Source organism: Typopeltis vanoorti, chromosome 5 (assembly GCF_054136105.1).
Source record: "Typopeltis vanoorti isolate ZY-2024b chromosome 5, IOZ_Tvanoo_1.0, whole genome shotgun sequence".
In the NCBI taxonomy this organism is placed as follows: domain Eukaryota; kingdom Metazoa; phylum Arthropoda; class Arachnida; order Uropygi; family Thelyphonidae; genus Typopeltis; species Typopeltis vanoorti.
Genome location: NC_143553.1, coordinates 83326885 through 83346648, shown reverse-complemented (window position 1 = coordinate 83346648; position 19764 = coordinate 83326885). Strand labels below are relative to the sequence as shown.

Sequence of the window (19764 nt, the reverse complement as noted above, 5' to 3'; positions counted from 1 at the left end):
CATGTAATACTATCATATCCTGTACACCCCTTGAGGGTACATGTCAGGAATTTGATGATGATGTGACAGTTACTGCTTTCAAGTTGCATGGTTAGATATATCTCTGAACACTCCACATGAAAGTTTTTAGCATACTATAAATTTTCCCATCGCCATTCCCCCCCCCCTTCACCATGGCTAACCTATTCAACTAACACTAACCAGATGACATTAAATACTGATGGATTACTCAGTGTATTATTGAGTTATCATGGTTACTTGGATAATCCTCCACATCTGAGTTAGAATCCTTTATGCAACTTTTGAATAACAAATATGCTTCAATAATCATTTGCTTTGGAAGATGAGAAACATGGTGCACTGCCCTTTCTACTTATAGTTAAATCTGGAAAACAGTTTAAATTTGATACCTATAGAAAACTCACTGAAAGGATATACATCTATATGTATACTCATCACTCTTGGAGTGTTAGTTGGGCATTCTGACCATTGTAACAGATTCCAGTTGCATTTAAACATGACTTTATTCTCTTGAATGATTCTTTTCTATGCGATGGCTATAGCAAGCTACAAGTAGAAAAAAATCTCTTTCATTCTCACCTCTCAAAGTTGTGAAGATAGCAACACAAAATACAGGAGTGTAGTATTCTGTAGATATGACATCAAAGCAACACATAAACCTCATAAGATCATGACTGCACTTGTGGAAGAGATTGGTACATGTATATTGTATGTTGTTCATCAGTATTTTGTACCAATATACCCATGGTACTTTGGTCATATGGAATACAGGAAAAAAATCAGATCTCTTTGCCCGTTCTTTGAAGTCAAGAAGTACAGCTCCGTCATGACCTACTGTGGTGAATGGAAATATGAATAAGAAGCCCTTCTGCTAAAAAAGGAGCAACAAATTTTTTAACCATAATGATGTTTTATGGTTAAGAAATTTGTTGCTCTGTTTCAAAAGGCAATGATGGCTTTGACTCAAATGACTTAATGATATTCATCAAAACATGGGCTTGGGAGATATCTGATATTTTTCAGACACATGTGGAGGTAGCATTCAAAAATAAGTTAGTCTAGATGTCAGTATGATTGTCTATCTTGAGCCTACTTGGGGGGGGATGAAAATCATGGCTTTGTAAATGTCTGAAAAGCCATATTCTTCGATCTGTTGAACCTAGAATTTTTGATCTTATTTGAATGTTTTATGTATCATAAAATTACAATTTCTTATTTTTATATGATGGATCCCTGAGGATTACAAGCAGCTACTTGTTAAAACTTTAGAGCCTCTTCATCATACAGTAAAATGTGAAAAGTCAAACATCTGTTGTATAACAGATGAACAAGACTAGCTGTCTGCATCAGTGGAAAATTGGTGGCTGCTTCAGAAGAATTACAGGAATCCTGTGTTGACATAATTAATGCTGCTGAAACAAAGGCAAAATTGTTATAATGGAGATAGTCCAAAACATTTCAGCCTGTAGGAACCAATAATATTGTTTGTAGGTCTAATGGAAAATACTGCTCTCTCCCTCTCCCTGTGTGTGTGTGTGTGTGTGTGTGTGTGTGTGTGTGTGTGTGTGTGTGTGTGTGTGTGTGTGTGTGTGTGTGTGTGTGTGTGTGTGCGTGCGTGCGTGCGTGCGTGCGTGCGTGCGTGCGCACCCATGTGCAGAGTTCAAGGATAAAGCTTCATGGATCCCAGAAAAGTTGTTTATGCTTTGTTGCTGAGGAAATGGTGGGGGTTATAGATACACCACTAGGGGAAAACTAAACTAAAATTATTCTTCAAGTATGTAAAAAATGTTTTGTAAACTATGAAACATTTGGCAAATGAGTGACATCTTATGAAAATTTGGCAACAGTTGCTTTTTTATACTGCACTAGACTTAGAATGATTTGTTTTTATCAAAGGCAGGTAGAGACCTTGAATATTGCACTGCACCATTTTAAGATATTCTGTCAGTTGTGTCTTTTTTTAATAATTTATATACCAGAGTTCACTGATGAAAATGCATAACTTTCAAATTGTGAGCCAGCACAGTTAATCAAAAGCCTAATAAATAGCAAATATATGGAATCTGCGGCGCATGTTTATACCTAAAAGATGGGTTCTTCATATAGGAAAATTGGCTAGAGAACACATGCAACAAACTTAGCTATTAAATTTTTGAAAACTATCTTTCAGTGAGTTATTTTTAATAATTCTTTTAGGTTATAAAATCTGTAACAGTGCCTTTTTCTATCTCTTTCATTTTCTTCTCAGAAAAAATTGTGTATGCCTATATATTCACGTATGCACACAATTAAACCATTATGACATTTTTTCCATTAAGATATTTAAATTATTTGCTTTTTAGTTCCTACTTATTTTTATACATTACATATACATTAAAGTTTAATGTATATTCCTGCATAATATTAGAATTCCTATTTATCTTAAAAAGATCTTGAGTAAGTGCCTGTATATTTTTCTTTTTTTCCTGCCCAACAAAGTTAAATATGTATATTACTGATTATGTTACTGAATTTGCTTTGAAAGTTAATGTTTTCTCATTTCAGTTTCTTTCTTTCAGATAAAGAATAAGGCAAAATTAAAATTAAATGGTTGTGCTAAGGATGGTGATAAAGCAAAAAAGAAAAAATTGAAAGTGAACAATAGAGATTGTGATAATAAACTTGTAACTTGTGGAAGTAGCAATAGTAGTATTAGTTCAAGTAGTAGCAGCACTGCTAGTACTAGTAGCATAGACTTGGATAGTTCAAAACCATTAATTAAAAAACCATTAAAGAATAAAATTGAAGGTAAAGAACTGAAACGAGAGAGTCCTATGAAAAAGGAACAGAAAGAGATTTGCAAACCAAATAAACTAAAGCAAAAAATTCTGAATAAACAGCAACAAAAAAGACTGAAAAAAACAGGTGGCAAAAATTTAACAGTTGCTACTAGATTGGACAGAAAAGATAAAAAAGATATGAAATCAGATTTACAGTCTGATTCAGAAAGTGATGATGTCTGTTCTGCTAGTAAATGCCTTCGTCCAACAGGTAAGTAGATCAGAATCTAGAGTTTTATTCAAATATAACAATTGCATACAAATTACCCACTGCTAAATTTATATTTATATATATTTATTTAGTTATGTGGTGTGTTTATATATACTTGGTTTTCACAATTGCAAATACCATCACAGCAAACAGCAGCAAGGATTAAAAATTAATGGTATGCTTTCTTTTACAGAAAACATACTCAAATGGGCAGATGTATTCATAAACTAAAGTAAACTTGCCAAGAAATTATATTCTGGTTTAATCCTTTATATCTAATGTTAAGTTTCTCTACTTAGTTATACCATAAATTAAAGATGCCAAGAAGTTATATTCTTGGTGTCATCCTTTATCCAAGTGTAAGCAAAGTTTGTATGTGAAGTAATTTCACAAATAGGCTACTTGTATATAGACTAATGACTTCACTTCAATAGCCTTAGTATCCCATAATACAATGCACATATCCTTATGGACATGTATAATGTTATACATTATGGAAAGGGCCACTACCCAGACTAGTTTCAACTTTTATTGAAGTCCCAGAAGTGATACCAAGGCTGAAGGAATGTAGAAGTCATATTTCCGTATAAAAATAGCTAAAAGGTGTCACAGCTTGTTACTAAAATACTCTAGATTAGAGATAGATGTTGAAAGATTTTCCACTTGTTTATATTCTAAATTAAAGATCCCAAGAAGTTATATTGATTTCATCCTTTATCCAAGTGTAAGCAAACAAGTTTGCATGTGTCATCACTTCACAAATGAGCTGCTTGTATATAGAGGCTAATGACTTCACATCAGTTGTCTAAGTATCCCATAATGCAATGCACATATCCTTGATAGTGGCCCTTCTCATTATGCATTACATTATGGGATACTAAGACAACTGATTTGAAGTCATCAGCCTCTATGTACAAGTAACCCATTTGTGAAGTGACTTCATGCACAAACTTTGTTTGCTTACACTTGGATAAAGGATGCAACCAAGAATATAACTCGGCATCGTTAAATTATTTTATTTACCTTTATATCTAAGTGTAAAAAAAAATTTGCACATTAAGTATCTTCACAACTAGGCCACTTGTATATAGATGCTGATGACATCACATCAGTTGCCTTAATGAAGATACTTAATGCACAGTGCAAATCCATAAGGATATGTGCTGTGTTTAATTTGTAACCAAGTGAAGGGAGGGAACTTTCCTTTCACTAACTATCCCATCACCCCCCCCCCCCAACAGTATGATATCATAAAAACTAACCAATAGGGCCAACAATGTTTTGTTCCAGTGAGGCTTCTCTTACAGCTGAACTCAACCATATATACCATATTTCCCTAACTAATGGGTTATGGTTTCTACACAGTCAACAAAATACTTAATCCTTGCCCCTAATCCACAGTAATGTGTCGTTCCATGTTTGGGATACATCTAAAAAATAGCAAGAATTTTAAAAAATGCAATCTGTGCAACATATTCAAGCTTTGCTTCAAACTGGTTAGCATTATCAGTTTCTCTAAGGACCATCTCTCTCTTTCTCCTGTTTCAGTTCCTGTTATCTATAGACGTTCCTTGTCCTTGCAAGCAGGCCTACTATGGATGCACTGGAAGATCAGCCACTATTGGCACAGAAGAAAACAAAATATGCATATATAGCCATGACTATAATCATTCACATCTAGCAGACCATGCATTGGATGCTACACATATGGAATCAATTAAAAAAAAAACACTTTGTAGCTTTGTTCCATTGTAGCAAGTTTAGAAGTGAAAAGTTTTTTGAATCTGCAGCTTCTTTCAAAACCCAACCTAATCTAAATAATCGATGCCTTAAACTTCCCAAAATATCAGAAATATTAATTCTCAGAAATCCCATGTTACAACCAAGGTCTCTACTGGCATTCATAGAGATTAGCCCCTACTTAGAACTGTAGACTTTTCTCCACCAAGTATCATTTTGCTTTTTCTTGCATTTGTGTGTGTGTGTGTTATTGAACTTGTTGATGACATTTCTCTAAAAAATTAATATTGAAAACATTATTGGTTTTAATCCTTTGCTGTTTTCGCTTTGTAATATGTGCTGCTATTACTTGTTATTTATAAGCCACCGTTATTATTATTTTTTTATATATATTCCTTTCTTATTCTCACTACTCCTTCTTACTATTGCGTACTTAGTTTTATCTACCTTTCACACTACGAGTTTTATGCCTATGGATACTAGAAAATTTATTTGATAAGACTGCACCACCAGTATCTTTTAATTGGCATAAAACTCAGTAATACGGCTGGTTGATTTCTCTCTCTCTAACACAAATTCCTTCGGTAAAACTTTACACAAACAGTAGTGGTCTATTTGCACTTAACTATACGCTTTGGCTATCTTACTTGGTTTCCCGCTCTTAAGTTCACGTTTATTTAGGAACAGTGCATTGTAAAATAAACAATCAGGTGGCACTCTATTGACATATAATTAAAACACATTTATTTACAGGGGGAAAAAAAAAAAAAATGTACATTAAATAAGCGATAGAGAGGTTACTCTCTCTCTCTCACTACCTATCCTTATATACTTTTGGTATAAAGAAACAAACTTTCCCCTTTCAATATTAAATGACTATACAATGTAATTACTCTGTTACTTCTCTGCTTAAAAAAAATCAAATTGCCGAGACTAATTTACTCATAAAGAGATTAGCTGGCTATGGCAAGTTATCTTACAATTTATATTCCAGTTAACAACAAATCAGAGAACTCTCTTATAGATATTTCTTATCAGTCCATCTATGACATATCTCCTAGATTACAAAAAGAATGTACATAAAAGGATGTGATACACTTACAGAGGCTCTTTGTCACAGCATCTTCAAAGTCCTGCATCAAAGTCACTATGGTTTTCCTTTCATCTCAGACCTTAGGTTTCCATCTGTGGAGTCTTGTTTCAGGTGGCGCTTCGTCAGAATATTAGCGGGTCTTGGACTGCAATCTTATCGGTACTCAAAAGTTCAGGCAAGAGGTTTCAGCATACAGGCTTGAAGATCGCTCTGCAGCTTTCGGCTTCAGTTGACTTCCCGCAGCACTAGTACATCCAACTGGCACTTGGCTTTGGCTGTTCTTCCAATTTTTCCTCTAGCGTGTTGGTTTGACGTAAAGTCTGGTCCTCTGGGTCTGACTGCTTCTGGTTCTCTGCCAACTGCTTCTGGCTCTCTTCGGTAACAGTGCTTCGCCTCTCCTCTTAGTAACTGGACCTCGTCTCTGCTCTCTTGGCAACTGGACCTCGTTTCTTCTCTCTTGGGACCTGGACTCTCCTCATGATGTTCGACCCAGTCCCCTTTTATTTTCGCCTTCTCGGGACCTTGCCCCAAGGGTTGTAAACCCTGAAGAAATCAGCAGTTCTTCTTGATCTTTATGTTAATGCTGACCCGTTCTTTTATATCCTCCGTGCACTCTTTTTTCCTTGTCTTGTCAAGCAGCAGAAACTTCTCTGAAGCTAGTAGATCTCTTTGATACTAGCTTTGAAGGTGTTCATGCGCAGAACTCGCAAACAACTTTTGCCTTTGTTTTTGACATTCTAATAACTTTAGTTAAAACTGTAAATATAATCAATTCCCATAGGGTTATTTACATTAATATTTAACATTAAAATATAGATATTCCTCCTTGTATCTTTATGTAACCACTTAAAACAGCAAGATAACTTGAGGAAACTGCTTGTGAAGACAAAATGTCAATGAGCACATGCTGTTCCACTTAATATGTCCTCATGTAACCACATAAGCAGAGAAAAGAGTGAATGTCAAAATTTTCACCATTTTATCTATGACGAATGACTGCTGTTACTATTTTCTTCTTAATCCTAGCAAATATAATGCAGGTAAATCTTATAATGAAACATTTAAAGATTAAAAAATAAATAAATTAAAATAAAAAATAAAACTGTTAGAGGTTACACATACATTAACCATATTATTGAGTGTTCTGAAAACTCAATAATATGGTTAATAAACAATTGAAAAACATTTCAGTTATGTTTTCAGAATCAATATGAAGAAATTTGTTTAGGGAAAATAAAAAAAAAAACTACAATTCTTTATCAACATCACAACTTTCTGCCTATTCTAAAGTAACTGTTTGGTAATTTTAAGGACACCATTTTTAAATTATACTTTTTAGCAAATTTGCACACGTTATATACAAAAGCCTGAATTTTAAGCCACTTTTAACTACTATAATAGTTTTTTCATAGAGAATATAATCTAAAAAACTTCAGTAAGATCGCAACAAAAGTGGAATGAGTTTAGTTTCATTTTAATAAATTAATCCTAATCCTAATCAAAGTGACATGCTATGTTACAATACATATAGTATATTGAAGTCACACCAGTTTAGTCAACCATTAATGCTGCTGGCCTGACCTCTGGGGAGTGAAATAAAACCTAAATAAATTAACAAAAGTTAAGTTAAAGATTACTCATAGAAGTAGTAGAATAAAAACAATATTGATTGTGGCCAATATATAAGTGCTAAAATTATTGTTGGTCTTAAAATGACGGTTTGCTGGAAAACTAGAAACAGAAGTTATGTGGGTTGAATGTTTGCCATCTATATTCTTTGGATTTTTAGACCACCATTATTGTTTAAATAATGATAGCCTAAAATGGCTTTGAGTTGCTATCAATAAGGAACATGAAATGATTATCATTGTTTTTCTTAGAATTTAATTTCATTTTTTTATTTGACAGTTAACCTTTAGTTACCAGTTCTTTCATTATTTTTCTTATTTTCATGATAGAATATCTATAAAGTAGTATTTGATAACAGAGAAAGACTTTGGTAATTGCTTGCAGTTTTAAGTTTATTGTTTTAGTTTTCATAACTGATTGCTTACATTAAAAAGATAAATTTATTGTCTCTTTAGGTGAATCTGTCAGTTGGGTGCAGTGTGATGGAGGATGTGAAGAATGGTTTCACCTTCTTTGTGTTGGTCTTGCTGAAACAGATGTCAGTGAAACTGAGGATTACATTTGTCCCCACTGTACAAAAAAGAGAGGAGACTCACAAACTACAGACTGTATAGAAATAAAGATGGAAGATGATTATGAAGAATCGTGTTCTCCTGAAAAAATATCTTCAGACCACATTATTGATAATGATTATGTTCAGGAAAATACTTCCAGTTGTGCAGCTGTATCTTGCAAAGTGGGAATTCTTAGCAATGGTATGATTAATGCAGAAAATGAAGATCTGGAAGAATTTCAACCACATGTGGTGGATGTAGTGCAGCATTCAAAACTAGACACATTATCCGTTTCTGTTCCATACAATACATGTGACATGGACACAGACTTCATACCCTCCATTTCTTCTACCACTACTGCTACTGAAATCAAGATAGAATCCCTACCTGCAGTCGCAAGTGTGTAGTAGATCATTATCATTAATCCATCTGTTTTTTTTTTTTGTTTGTTTGTTTGTTTTTGTTTTTTTTTTTTTTTTTTGTTTGTTTTTTGGAGCTGAGAAATGCTGCGAGGTGAAAGTTCTTACCAGAACTTTGTCACATTCCTCTGAGGAAAATCTCAGCTTCTTAAAATCCCGTATGTTATGAATGGATCATCTTTGTTTCTTGAATATTCATTGAAACTGTGCTTCTTTCACGTGCACACTTAGAAGTTATTACAAACTTACCGACCAAAGTGTGCTTATGTGTAGTGTTTTCATTTTCTTATTCTTTGTTTTCTGGGGGGTGAAAAAAAATCCTTCATTCATTATTCACTCATGAATGGACACGTGTACACTGCTGCAGAACTGACCAACTGCTTTTGCTGATCTTCCATGCACTATGATATTGTTGTGTTATGGAAATTATGTTGTGAGTAGCGGAAGCTTATTGTTGCTACACTCACCAATTAAGTTATCAGAAGAACAGTAGTTTTTATTTAAAAGACTGAGTTGTAATAAATGAGCAGTTTCTTTTATGTTAACATGTTTCTAAACAGAATACATGATTTCTCCTTCTTTGATAACTCAAAAACTGGGAAAAAAATAAGTCACAAGACAAAAAATATATATAAATTGTGTAATAATTCATGTCATACTCATTTTATATTCCCTCCCCTCTGTAAAAATTTGCATCCATTTACATCGCACATGTAGAGAGCATTTGCTCAAAGCGTTGTGTAACCAATGTTTCTAGTTGTAAGTATTTTAAGTTATGTTAATTTGTGAAGGTAAGAGGTCATCGCATTTCTGGAAACTTTTAGGGATTCATTAAAATTCTTCAGCCCTCACATATCTACTGTTTCATTAGCAGTGTTTATTTATTTTTGAACTTAGTTTGCTTAGATCTCAATGTCTAATCAGGCAACACTCCAGCCAGCATGAAATATCATGTCGCACCATCATACATCATGATATTTCATGGCAATACAATTTTGGTTGCCTAAGTTTCATATTGCCAGCCCATCCTTGTTCATTTAGTACTCAGTGGATATCTACTAATGTGATGTATTATTTGAAGATATGGACATTAGGTCAGAAGTCCCAGTTAATTCTTCACATTCCTTTAAAGGTGATGTGGTAGTGGTCTCCTCCCACTTAACTAGCTTTTACTTTTAAGTGACTCTTGTTGACCATTTCTTTAGTATATGTGTTAATATCCCATCTGTCCTTTGCCATATTCTTATCCAAGTTATGAAACAGCTCTAGACCTCCTCTAGCAAGTGTAGTAGTAGCGGCACTGTGCTTCATTTTTCTTTGTGGCTCCCTCCCACAAAAAGTTTGTTAACTTATAATACATTCATAACATGGATGGGCTAAGGATTTTTTTTTTTTTTTCTGTTTTGATTGATTTTATAGATTTTTTTTTTTTTATTCATTTTTTGTATAGTCCAGAAACCCTGCTCTAGAGACCAAACATGGAACTTTTTCAAGCTACTTCAGGCTTCCTGTAAACAGGGCAGTGGTTTCACACTGGACAATGAAATTCATCTTCTGCCTAAAGATAATCACAAACATCCATGCATTCGACATCACAGCCTGTTGGTTGGAGAGTAGATGTCTAACCACTCAGCCAGCCAGGCCAGTTTACATACCAGCTCAATAGACCTTAGTGAAGTTAGCACTCATTTGAACAATCACATCTGCTTCTGACACAAGCAGACAATACCATCGGCATAATGATGAAGTTTTGAATTGCCTCTTTTTTCCTGTGCAGCCAGTTTCTTTTCATATTCCAAATCTTGCTTTCTGTGTAATACTTGTAACTTTTCTTGAGATTCCTGAAAAAATTCCTTTTAACCACTTGAGACGTTGGATAACACCAAAGCAACCATTTGCTTTCCAGTGCCTGTTGTTAAGAAGGGATGAAAACATGAATAGTGAGTCTAAGTATTTTCAGTACACTTCCATGCCTTTTTAACTGCTTGAAGGTTGCTCAAGACTAATGAACAGCTTAAGTTATTCAGTACTTGAACACCAGGGTTGGCAAACTATTGTCCACTGTTTTGATGTTGTTTAAATGAATTTTGTTACAAAATCATTAAACTGCTATATCAGTATCCAGAGTAATGTTAATGTACCATAGCCATGAACATTCCTTTACATGTTGTCTATGTCTACTTTTGCTCAAGATCCAGGTCCAGCTGTGAACATATGTTGCACTCTGGTTGGCATTGAGTGCCATGCATTTTCTAGTCGCATGTATCAGGAGTTTGTCGTTGAATATTGTTACATGTTTGTTCATATTCAAATTTAGATGTTTCTGAGGAGTGGCCAATTTTGGTCAAAAATTTATTTTCTAATTATACAGTAGGTACCCATTATGTCAAAATATCTTTACAGATGATCATAGTAATCGATTTTGATGACTGAGTACTAACTTTGAACCTTAATTAAGCATAATTATGTTTTGTAAAAAAAAAAAAAAAAAATTACTAGTTTCCACAATTTATTTTTATATAGTTCTGCAGATGTTGAAAATAAAATTTACACTATTTTCTTTTATTTATCTTATATAAAAATTACCTTGTATCCTCTATTTTAACTCATAGCTTGCAAAGCCTAAAATGTTTATCTTATCCTTATCAGAACTAAGTTTGCAGCCCCTTCCCTGCTCTAAACTTAAATGGCAGGTTTGATTATGAAAAGATTATTTCAGCTGACCAGGTTTTTATCACCAAGAGCTTCTGTCTCTAATAGTTTTTTTTAAAGGAAATTTTTCTTTTTGCATATTTCATTAAGCATTATTATTGTCTTTCCCATTATTTTACTGTCATATACTACAATTATCTTCTCTTCCTTCACATGTTCATTGCACATTTAGGCTGATTCATGCCATGCAAACTATTAATAGTCCCTTATTTTTCATTGACAGACCTGATTTAACTATATATTTTAGTTCTTTAGTTAACTGTTATAATTAACTATATATTTTATTTATAATTGTCCATGCATTTTACTGAATGCAGAGCATGTGTAATGTCAAACTGTAACAGATTGAGTCTCAGTTTTCCTCATTGCTAAATTTCTGCAGTCCACACATGCACAATGATTTACACTGTCTGATCAAAAATATCTGGACATCTGTTATCCCATCTCTCACTCTGATATGAAAGACATTAAAATGAAATTAGTCCGACCTTTGCTGCTATAACAGTCTTCAGGGAAGACTTTCCACTAGATTTTAGTACATGTAGTAATTTACTCTCATTCTTCCAGAAGTGCATTAGTGAGATTGGTCGCTAAAGTCCATCAGTTTGACCTGGCTCACAGTTGACATTCCAGTTCATCCCACAGATATTTGATGGATTGAGATCAGGCTCTGTGCAAACTATTGAAGTCCTTCAGCACCAATCTCATCAAACCATTCCTGCACAGACCCTGCTTTGTGGATGGGGCATTGTGTTGATATAGGAAAGGACAGCCTTCACCGAACTGTTGCTATAAAGTTGGAAGCACAAAATTGTCTAGAATGTTATTATAAACCACAAGATTATTAAGATTCCCCATCACTGGAAGTATTGACCCAGCCCTAACTGTGAAAAACAGATACTTCTGCTGAACATCACAGTTGGCACAACTCATTTCAGCATCTAGTGTTCTCCTGGCATTTGCCAAATGCCAGTCTTCAGGCGGCCAGATAGGGAAGCGTGATTTACCATTCCAGAATATTTTCAACTGCTTCAGAGTCCAGTGGTGGCGAGAATTACACCACCCCATCTGGTGCTTAACATTGCCCTTGCTGATGTGCTTCTGTGTGGCTGCACTGCCGTGGAAACTTGTTTTCTTCAGCTCCCGACAAACGGTTGTCATGCTGGCTTGACTTGCATAGGCATTTCAGGACTCTCAATAGTGAGTGTTTTAACTAAGGGCAAGAGATTTTTTGTGTGGCCAACCAGGTTGAAAATGTGTTGTTGCTCCTGGGCATTTCTGTTTACCATGTTGTACAGATATCTGCCTAAATGAATCTGATGACTAGATTATAGCTCTAATGGCAGATTTAAAAGGCTACAGCATTGTTTGGTAATGCCCATACAAAATCAAAAGGAAGGTTGTGCTACCTCTGACACAGCCAGGGCCAGCTGGAGGTTTTGTGGGGCCTTGGGAAAAAAGTTATTAGTGGGGTCCCAAAATATTTGCAAAAAAAAGAATTTTTTTTGTCGAAAAATCATATAATTATATTAAACATAATTTGCAAAGATTAAATACATATAGTTATATAATAAAATATTTCCCATATCAACACATCTGAAACATCAAAAATTCTGTTATCAAATTGTTTTCGAAATTTGAAAGTGCAGGGCCTCAGTCTGAGGCCCAAAAAACCGACATCTGAGCCAGCCCTGGACACAGGATGCAATACTTTCTTCCATATACCTTCACCTGTCTGTCTTCCTACTGTTTAAGTAGGAACTGATATCTTTGTGAGTTATCCACTCTGAATCATTAGGTAAATTGTAGCTACATAATTTTATTTTGTCACCCTTTTGATGGGAGATTTTTGGGTTTTTTTGTTAGTGTTTCATTAATTTTCCCAAAATTACCCTTGATCAGTTGGGGGTTGGCAACATTTATAAAAAATTTTTTTTTAAACAGCTGAATTTGAAAACTGAAAAAAGTTATTTATGTCAGATACCAAATAAAAATTTGAAATTTTTATGAGAGATTTTATAAGTACGGCCTGTCAGGCAATGATAGGATACAAACCAGTTAGTAAAAGAATAATGGTTGCAAGATTCGGTGCCCAACCATTCAAAGCAGGTGCCGAAGCAGGATATACTCATCATTGGAGGAGACTGGAATGCAAAGATTGGCAAAAATAACACAGGATGGGTAAAGGTTGTGGGAAAATTTGGATGGGTATGGAGAAAAATGAACGTGGAGAGATGCTTCTGGAATTTGCCATGGATAACAACCTGATGATTTGCAATACCAAATTAATGTTTGATGGGAGATTTTTGGGGGGTTTTTTTGCTAGTGTTTCATTAATTTTCCCAAAATTACCCTTGATCAGTTGGGGGTTGGCAACGTTTATAAAAAAAAAATTTTAAAACAGCTGAATTTGAAAACTGAAAAAAGTTATGTCAGATACCAAATAAAAATTTGAAATTTTTATCAGAGATTTTATAAGTAAGGCCTGTCTGGCAACGATAGGATACAAACCAGTTAGTGAAAGAATAATGGTTGCAAGATTCAGTGCCCAACCATTCAAAGCAGGATATACTCCTCATTGGAGGAGACTGGAATGCAAAGATTGGCAAAAAATAACACAGGATGGGAAAAGGATTTGGGAAAATTTGGATGGATATGGAGAAAAATGAACGTGCAGAGATGCTTCTGGAATTTGCCATGGATAACAACCTGATGATTTGCAATACCAAATTAAAAACAAAAAGATTGTCATAAATGGACATGGCGCTCCTTCGATGGCAAACACAGGAATATGATATCTGATATTAATAGACCAGAAATGGAGAACCTCAGTTCAACAGTGCAGATCATTCCAAGGAGCTGATATTGATTTGGACCACAGCTTAGTAATTGCAAATATAAGACTGAAACAGAAGTACAAAAGAAAGTTCCAAAAATCTAGAGACATCTGAAAACTAAATGAAGACCGGCTGAGAACAGCATATCAGGACATATGGGAAACTAAGCTTAAGACCCCAAGTGAAAAATAAAATATAAATACAAGAGCAGAACGACTGACTAAAGTGTTAAAAAAAAAAAAAAAAAGCAGTAGAGGAAGTAATTCCTGAAAGAAAAGATCAACAAGAAATGGATAAATAACTCAGGAAACCCTAAAATTGGTACAAGAGAAAAGAGAACTGAAACTTAAAAGAGATAATTCAGAGACAGCAGATGAGTTATACCATCAAAAATGCAATGAATTACGGAAAGCAAGATATGATAAAACCAAATGGTTGGAGGACCAGTGCAAAGACATTGAACAGTACTATGGAGAACACAAAACTAGAGAGGTCTACAAACTTATAAGAAATGTCAATAGGAAGTGGCAAACAAGATCAGTAGCAGTCAAAGATGAAAATGGTAAAGTATTGATGGACAAGACAGAAATCATACACAGATGGACAAGATATTGCAGCGAACTATATAAAAATCAACTAAATGATACTGCAACGAAGTAAAGAACTAAAAGCAATCTCTCCACCACCAGAGATCTTTGAAAATGACATCTTGGAAGAGGAGCTGAATAAGGCTATAAAATAAAACATCTCAACAACAAGAGTCCTGGAAATGACAACATAATAGGTGAGATGCTAAAATATGGGGGAGAATCAGTTGTAAAAGAAATACATAAACTATGTAATGAAATATGGAGATCAGGATATACCCCCGAAGAGTGGAAAAAATCGGTCTTGGTTCTTCATAAGAAAGGCAGTGCTTTAGAATGCACCAATTACAGAACTATTGCATTAATGAGTCATCTTGGCAAAGTGCTGATAAAAATACTAACACGTGGAAAGGCTTAGACGTTGGTTATGCATTTTCACTAAATTTAAGGAAATTACAACGTCAACTAGGATATATATCAAAATAAATTTTAATATGCTTAAATATTTCGGCAACGTCACGTTGCCATTTTCAAGGAACTTAAAAACAAGACACATGCACGCAGGCACTACAAACAGTAAGTGAGGAAGAAGCAGGAAGCTATTTTCTCCTAGCGGACAATGTTGGTATTCTTGGGCGATTGGGCTGAAGGTCTGATGTAGGTTCCCAAATTTGAGGCAGTCTCATGCAGCCAAATTTGTTGAGGTTTGGATTGTTTCTTAGGGCTGAAGCTGATTCCATGAAAAGTCTTTCATATTTGTATTATCTTGGCTTTCTTCCACCGTATTCTATGGCAGGTATCCAGCACATGGTCAGCAAGACCAGAGTGGCTGTATTTGTGAAACCGGATGTAGTCCTTGTGTTCTGATATTTGCTATCCTGCCTGTTTGGTCAAAGTAGGACAGCTTGCAGCTGCAAGGGCCTTGGTATACAGCAGGTTGGTCTTTAGTAGAGCGGATAAGGGATGCCGATTTTTTATAAGGTCTGTAACAAGAAGTTAAGTCATGTTTTTTTAGGATTTTTGTAATTTTTTTCTGAGGTGCTTTGGATATAGGGTATGGTGATGGATTTAGAGTAATCCTTGTGAGGAGGGGGGGGGGGGTTGTGGTTTACTGGTTTCAATATTATTTTTTTTTTGGTGGGGTAGCCGTTGGCTGAGACAGTGTTGAGAATGTGGTTTAGTTCTGTGGTTAGGGCATTGTCATTTGAACAGATAAGTTTAGCCATGTTGTGTAGTATCTTAATGACACCATATTGTTGCGAGGAGGGGTGGTGGGATTGTTGAATATATTTGCCTGTATGCGTGGGTTTTCTATAGACTGAGAAAACCAAGGTTCCATCAGGCTAGCGGGTGACTAGTGTGTCTAAGAAAGGATGGCAGTTGTTTTTTTTTCCCTCTTCCAGGGTGAATTTGATTCTGGGGTGTTGGTTGTTTAAGTGTGTTAGGAAGGAGAGGAGTGCATCGGAGCCATGTGGCCAAATAGCGAACACATCGTGAACATAGCGAAGCCAAATGGTTGGTTTTTGTGGGGCAGAGTTTAAAGTTTTCTCTTCAAAAGTCTCCATATAAAAGTTTGCCAAGGGTGCAGAACCCATGGCTGTCCCCCTCTATTTTTTTGTAGAATTTTCCTTGCCAAACAAAATAGCCTGAGTTCATTGTGAACTAAAATAGGACTGTGATATCAGGAGGAATTTGAGCTTGGAATAGCTCTAAGGATTCTTTGAGTGGGATATTTGTGAATAAGGAGGAGACATCAAAACTGACCATTACATCAGTGTTTGTAAGGTTTTCTATGCTGGCTTTGAAGTGGGCCGAGTCTTTTATCTGTGAAGGTGTGTTTCCAGTATAGTGTGAGAGCTTTGGCCAAATGTTTAGCTAGTTTGTATGTGGGAGAATCAATGCCATCCACTATAGACGTAATGGCACATTTTCTTTACGTATTTTTGGGAGTCCATAAATACGGGGGGGGGGGGGGGGAATGGAGTTAAATGGCTTTAATTTGTTAGTGATTTCCACAGTCCAAGAAGTGACCTTAAGAAGCCTGTGGAGTTTTCTAATTTGTGAGTTGGTGGGATTGTACTCGATAGGGAGGTAAGTAGCCCGATCTAACAGTAGAGCTTTCAGCTTACCTCTGTAATCCTTTTGGTTAAGCAACTGTGGCGTTCCCTTTATCAGCTTTGGTGATTATAATTTCCTTGTTTTTTATTAATTCTAGTAGAGATTTAATTTCCTTACTAGGCATGATACGAATTGAACGCGGGATACGACACCTTCCAAACCACGTCGCTAATGATATTAGACTGGATGTGGCTTGTGTTCGGATCAAAGCTAAACTACCAAAAGCCAACATGCCCAGTAAGGAAATTAAATCTCTACTGGAATTAAAGAAAAACAAGGAAATAATCACCAAAGCTCTGATAAATGGAATGCCACAGTATCGCTTAACCAAAAGGATTACACAGGTAAGCTAAAAGCTGTTGTTAGATCGGGCTACTTACCTCCCTATCGCGTACAATCCCACCAACTCACAAATTAGAAAACTCCACAGGGTCCTTAAGAAGGTCACTTCTTAGCCTGTGGAAATCACTAACAAATTAAAACCATTTATGGACTCCCAAAAATACATAAGGAAAATGTGCCATTACGTCCATAGTGGATGGCATTGATTCCCCCACATAGAAACTAGCTAAACATTTGGCCAAAGCTCTCTCACACTATACTGGCAACACACCTTCACACATAAAAAAAAACTCAGCCCACTTCAAAGCCAGCATAGAAAACCTTACACTCAAACACTGATGTAATGGTCTGTTTTGATGTCTCCTCCTTATTCACAAATGTCCCACTCAAAGAATCCTTAAGAGCTAATCCAAGCTCAATTTCCTCCCGATATCACAGCTCTATTTCACTTAACAATGAACTCAGGCTATTTTTGGGAAAGAAAATTCTGCAAACAAATAGAGGAGACAGCCATGGGTTCTCCACTCTCCCCATCCTTGGCCAACTTTTATATGGAGACTTTTGAAGAGAAAGCCTTAAACTCTGCCCCACAAAAACCAACCATTTGGCTTTGCTATGTTCACGATGTGTTCGCTATTTGGCCACATGGCTCCGATGCACTCCTCTCCTTCCTAACACACTTAAACAACCAACACCCCAGAATCAAATTCACCCTGAAAGTGGAAAAAAAAACAACTGCCTTCCTTTCTTAGACACTCTAGTCACCCGCCAGCCTGATGGAACCTTGGTTTTCTCAGTCTATAGAAAATCCACGCATACAGGCAAATATATTCAACAATCCCACCACCCCTCCTCGCAACAATATGGAATCATTAAAACACTACACAACAGAACTAAACCACATACTCAACACTGTCTCAGCCAATGGCTACCCCCCCCAAAAAAAAAAATATTGAAACCAGTAAACCACAACCTCCCCCCTTTCACAACACAGATTACTCTAAATCCATCACCACACCTTATATCCGAGGCACCTCAGAAAAAATTACAAATCCTAAAAAAACATGACAACTTCTTGTTACAGACCATATAAAAAATTGGCATCCCTTATCCGCTCTACTAAAGACCCCCCCCCCAGACCTACTTGTTGTATACCAGGTCCCTTGCAGCTGCAAGCTGTCCTGCTTCGACCAAACAGGCAGGACAGCAAATATTAGAATTTTAGAACACAAGGATTACATCCTGTTTCACCAATACAGCCACTCCGGTCCTGCTGACCATGCGCTGGATGGATACCTGCCATAGAATACGTGGAAGAAAGTCAAGATAATACACTGTAGTTGATACAAATATGAAAGACTTTCATATTTGTATTAACTACGGAAAGTGCTGCATGAGACTGCCTCAAATTTGGGAACCTACATCAGAAGACCTTCAGCCCAATCGCCCAAGAATATCAACATTGCCCGCTAGGGGGCACCATCAGGACTTTAGGAGAAATAATAGCTTCCTGCTTCTTCCTCACTGTTTGTAGTGCTGCGTGCACGTTTCTTGTTCTTAAGTTCCTTGAAAATGGCAACGTGACGTTGCCAAAATATTGAAGTATATTAAAATTTATTTTGATATATATCCTAGTTGACGTAATTTCCTTAAATTATTTAGTGAAAATACTAACAGAACGCCTGAAGGGGCATATGGAGGCACATCTTCCGGATTAGCAAGCTGGATTTCGACAAGATCGAAGTACAGTGCAACAAATACTCGCGCTAAGACTAATAGAGAAAGATCAAAAAGATACATTGCTGTTTCATGGACTTCCAAAAAGCATTTATAACATGGGCAGTCTTGGAATCCTATGGTGTGTTCCAATTGATTCGCCTGCTGAAAGATATAAACAGCCAAACACAAGCAAAAATCAGAATAGCAGGTGAGACTGGAGATTGGTTTGCCACTAGTCAAGGCACAAGACAAGGGGACCCAATATCACTAATCATCTTCATCACATATCTGGGAAGAACGCTAGATAAGATTAAAGAAGGTGGAGGCATTTCAATAAATGGCATGAGAATAAACTACCTCTGCTTTGCAGATGACATCGTCCTGATTGAAGACGCAGCAAGGCTGGAACAGACGTTGCAAACACTATACACAGAAGGAAAATGATATGGACTAAATGTCAACTTTGAAAAAACTAAAACTGATAATTCGAAAAACAGGAGTTACTGAACAGAGTTACGATAGATTTCAACTGGAAAATATGGAACGCTTCACATATCTTGGATGCCACATGATGCCTGGCTTGGACTCCAAAAAAAAGATAAAAATTAGAATAGCCAGAGCAAAACTATTTTAAAAGCCATGGACAAAATATGGAAGAGTCAGCTATAAAGATGCAAACTAAACTGCATTGTAAAGACCTGTATCTTCAGCAGCATGATCTATGAATGCGAGGCCTGGGTACTCCTGAGAGAATCTGAAAGGGGAGAATATTGGCATTTGAGAGGAAGTGCTATAGAAAGATCTTGAGAATTAGCTGGATACAGAAAGTGAACAATGAGGAAATCTACAGATGAATACAACCAAAAGAAAACCTGATCCAGAAAATAATCAAAAGGGAACTACGTCTATTTTTCCATATATGTAGAATGAACGATGAGAAAATCAAAAGTGTTGCTGTTTGGA

General features: G+C 35.9%; 1 protein-coding gene across 2 annotated transcripts in view; it reads left to right on the top strand.

Moving 5' to 3' along the window:
• Positions 1-9337, top strand: part of Kdm5 (Lysine demethylase 5) — a 561081-nt gene extending 551744 nt beyond the window's left edge. For both annotated transcript variants that reach the window (XM_090393222.1, XM_090393221.1), the window contains 2 exons: positions 2580-3051; positions 7969-9337. In XM_090393222.1, coding sequence (XP_090249348.1) covers positions 2580-3051; positions 7969-8474 — 978 coding nt within the window. In that variant the 3' untranslated portion in view covers positions 8475-9337. The remainder of the gene's footprint in view (positions 1-2579; positions 3052-7968) is intronic.
• Positions 9338-19764: the final 10427 nt, after the last annotated feature.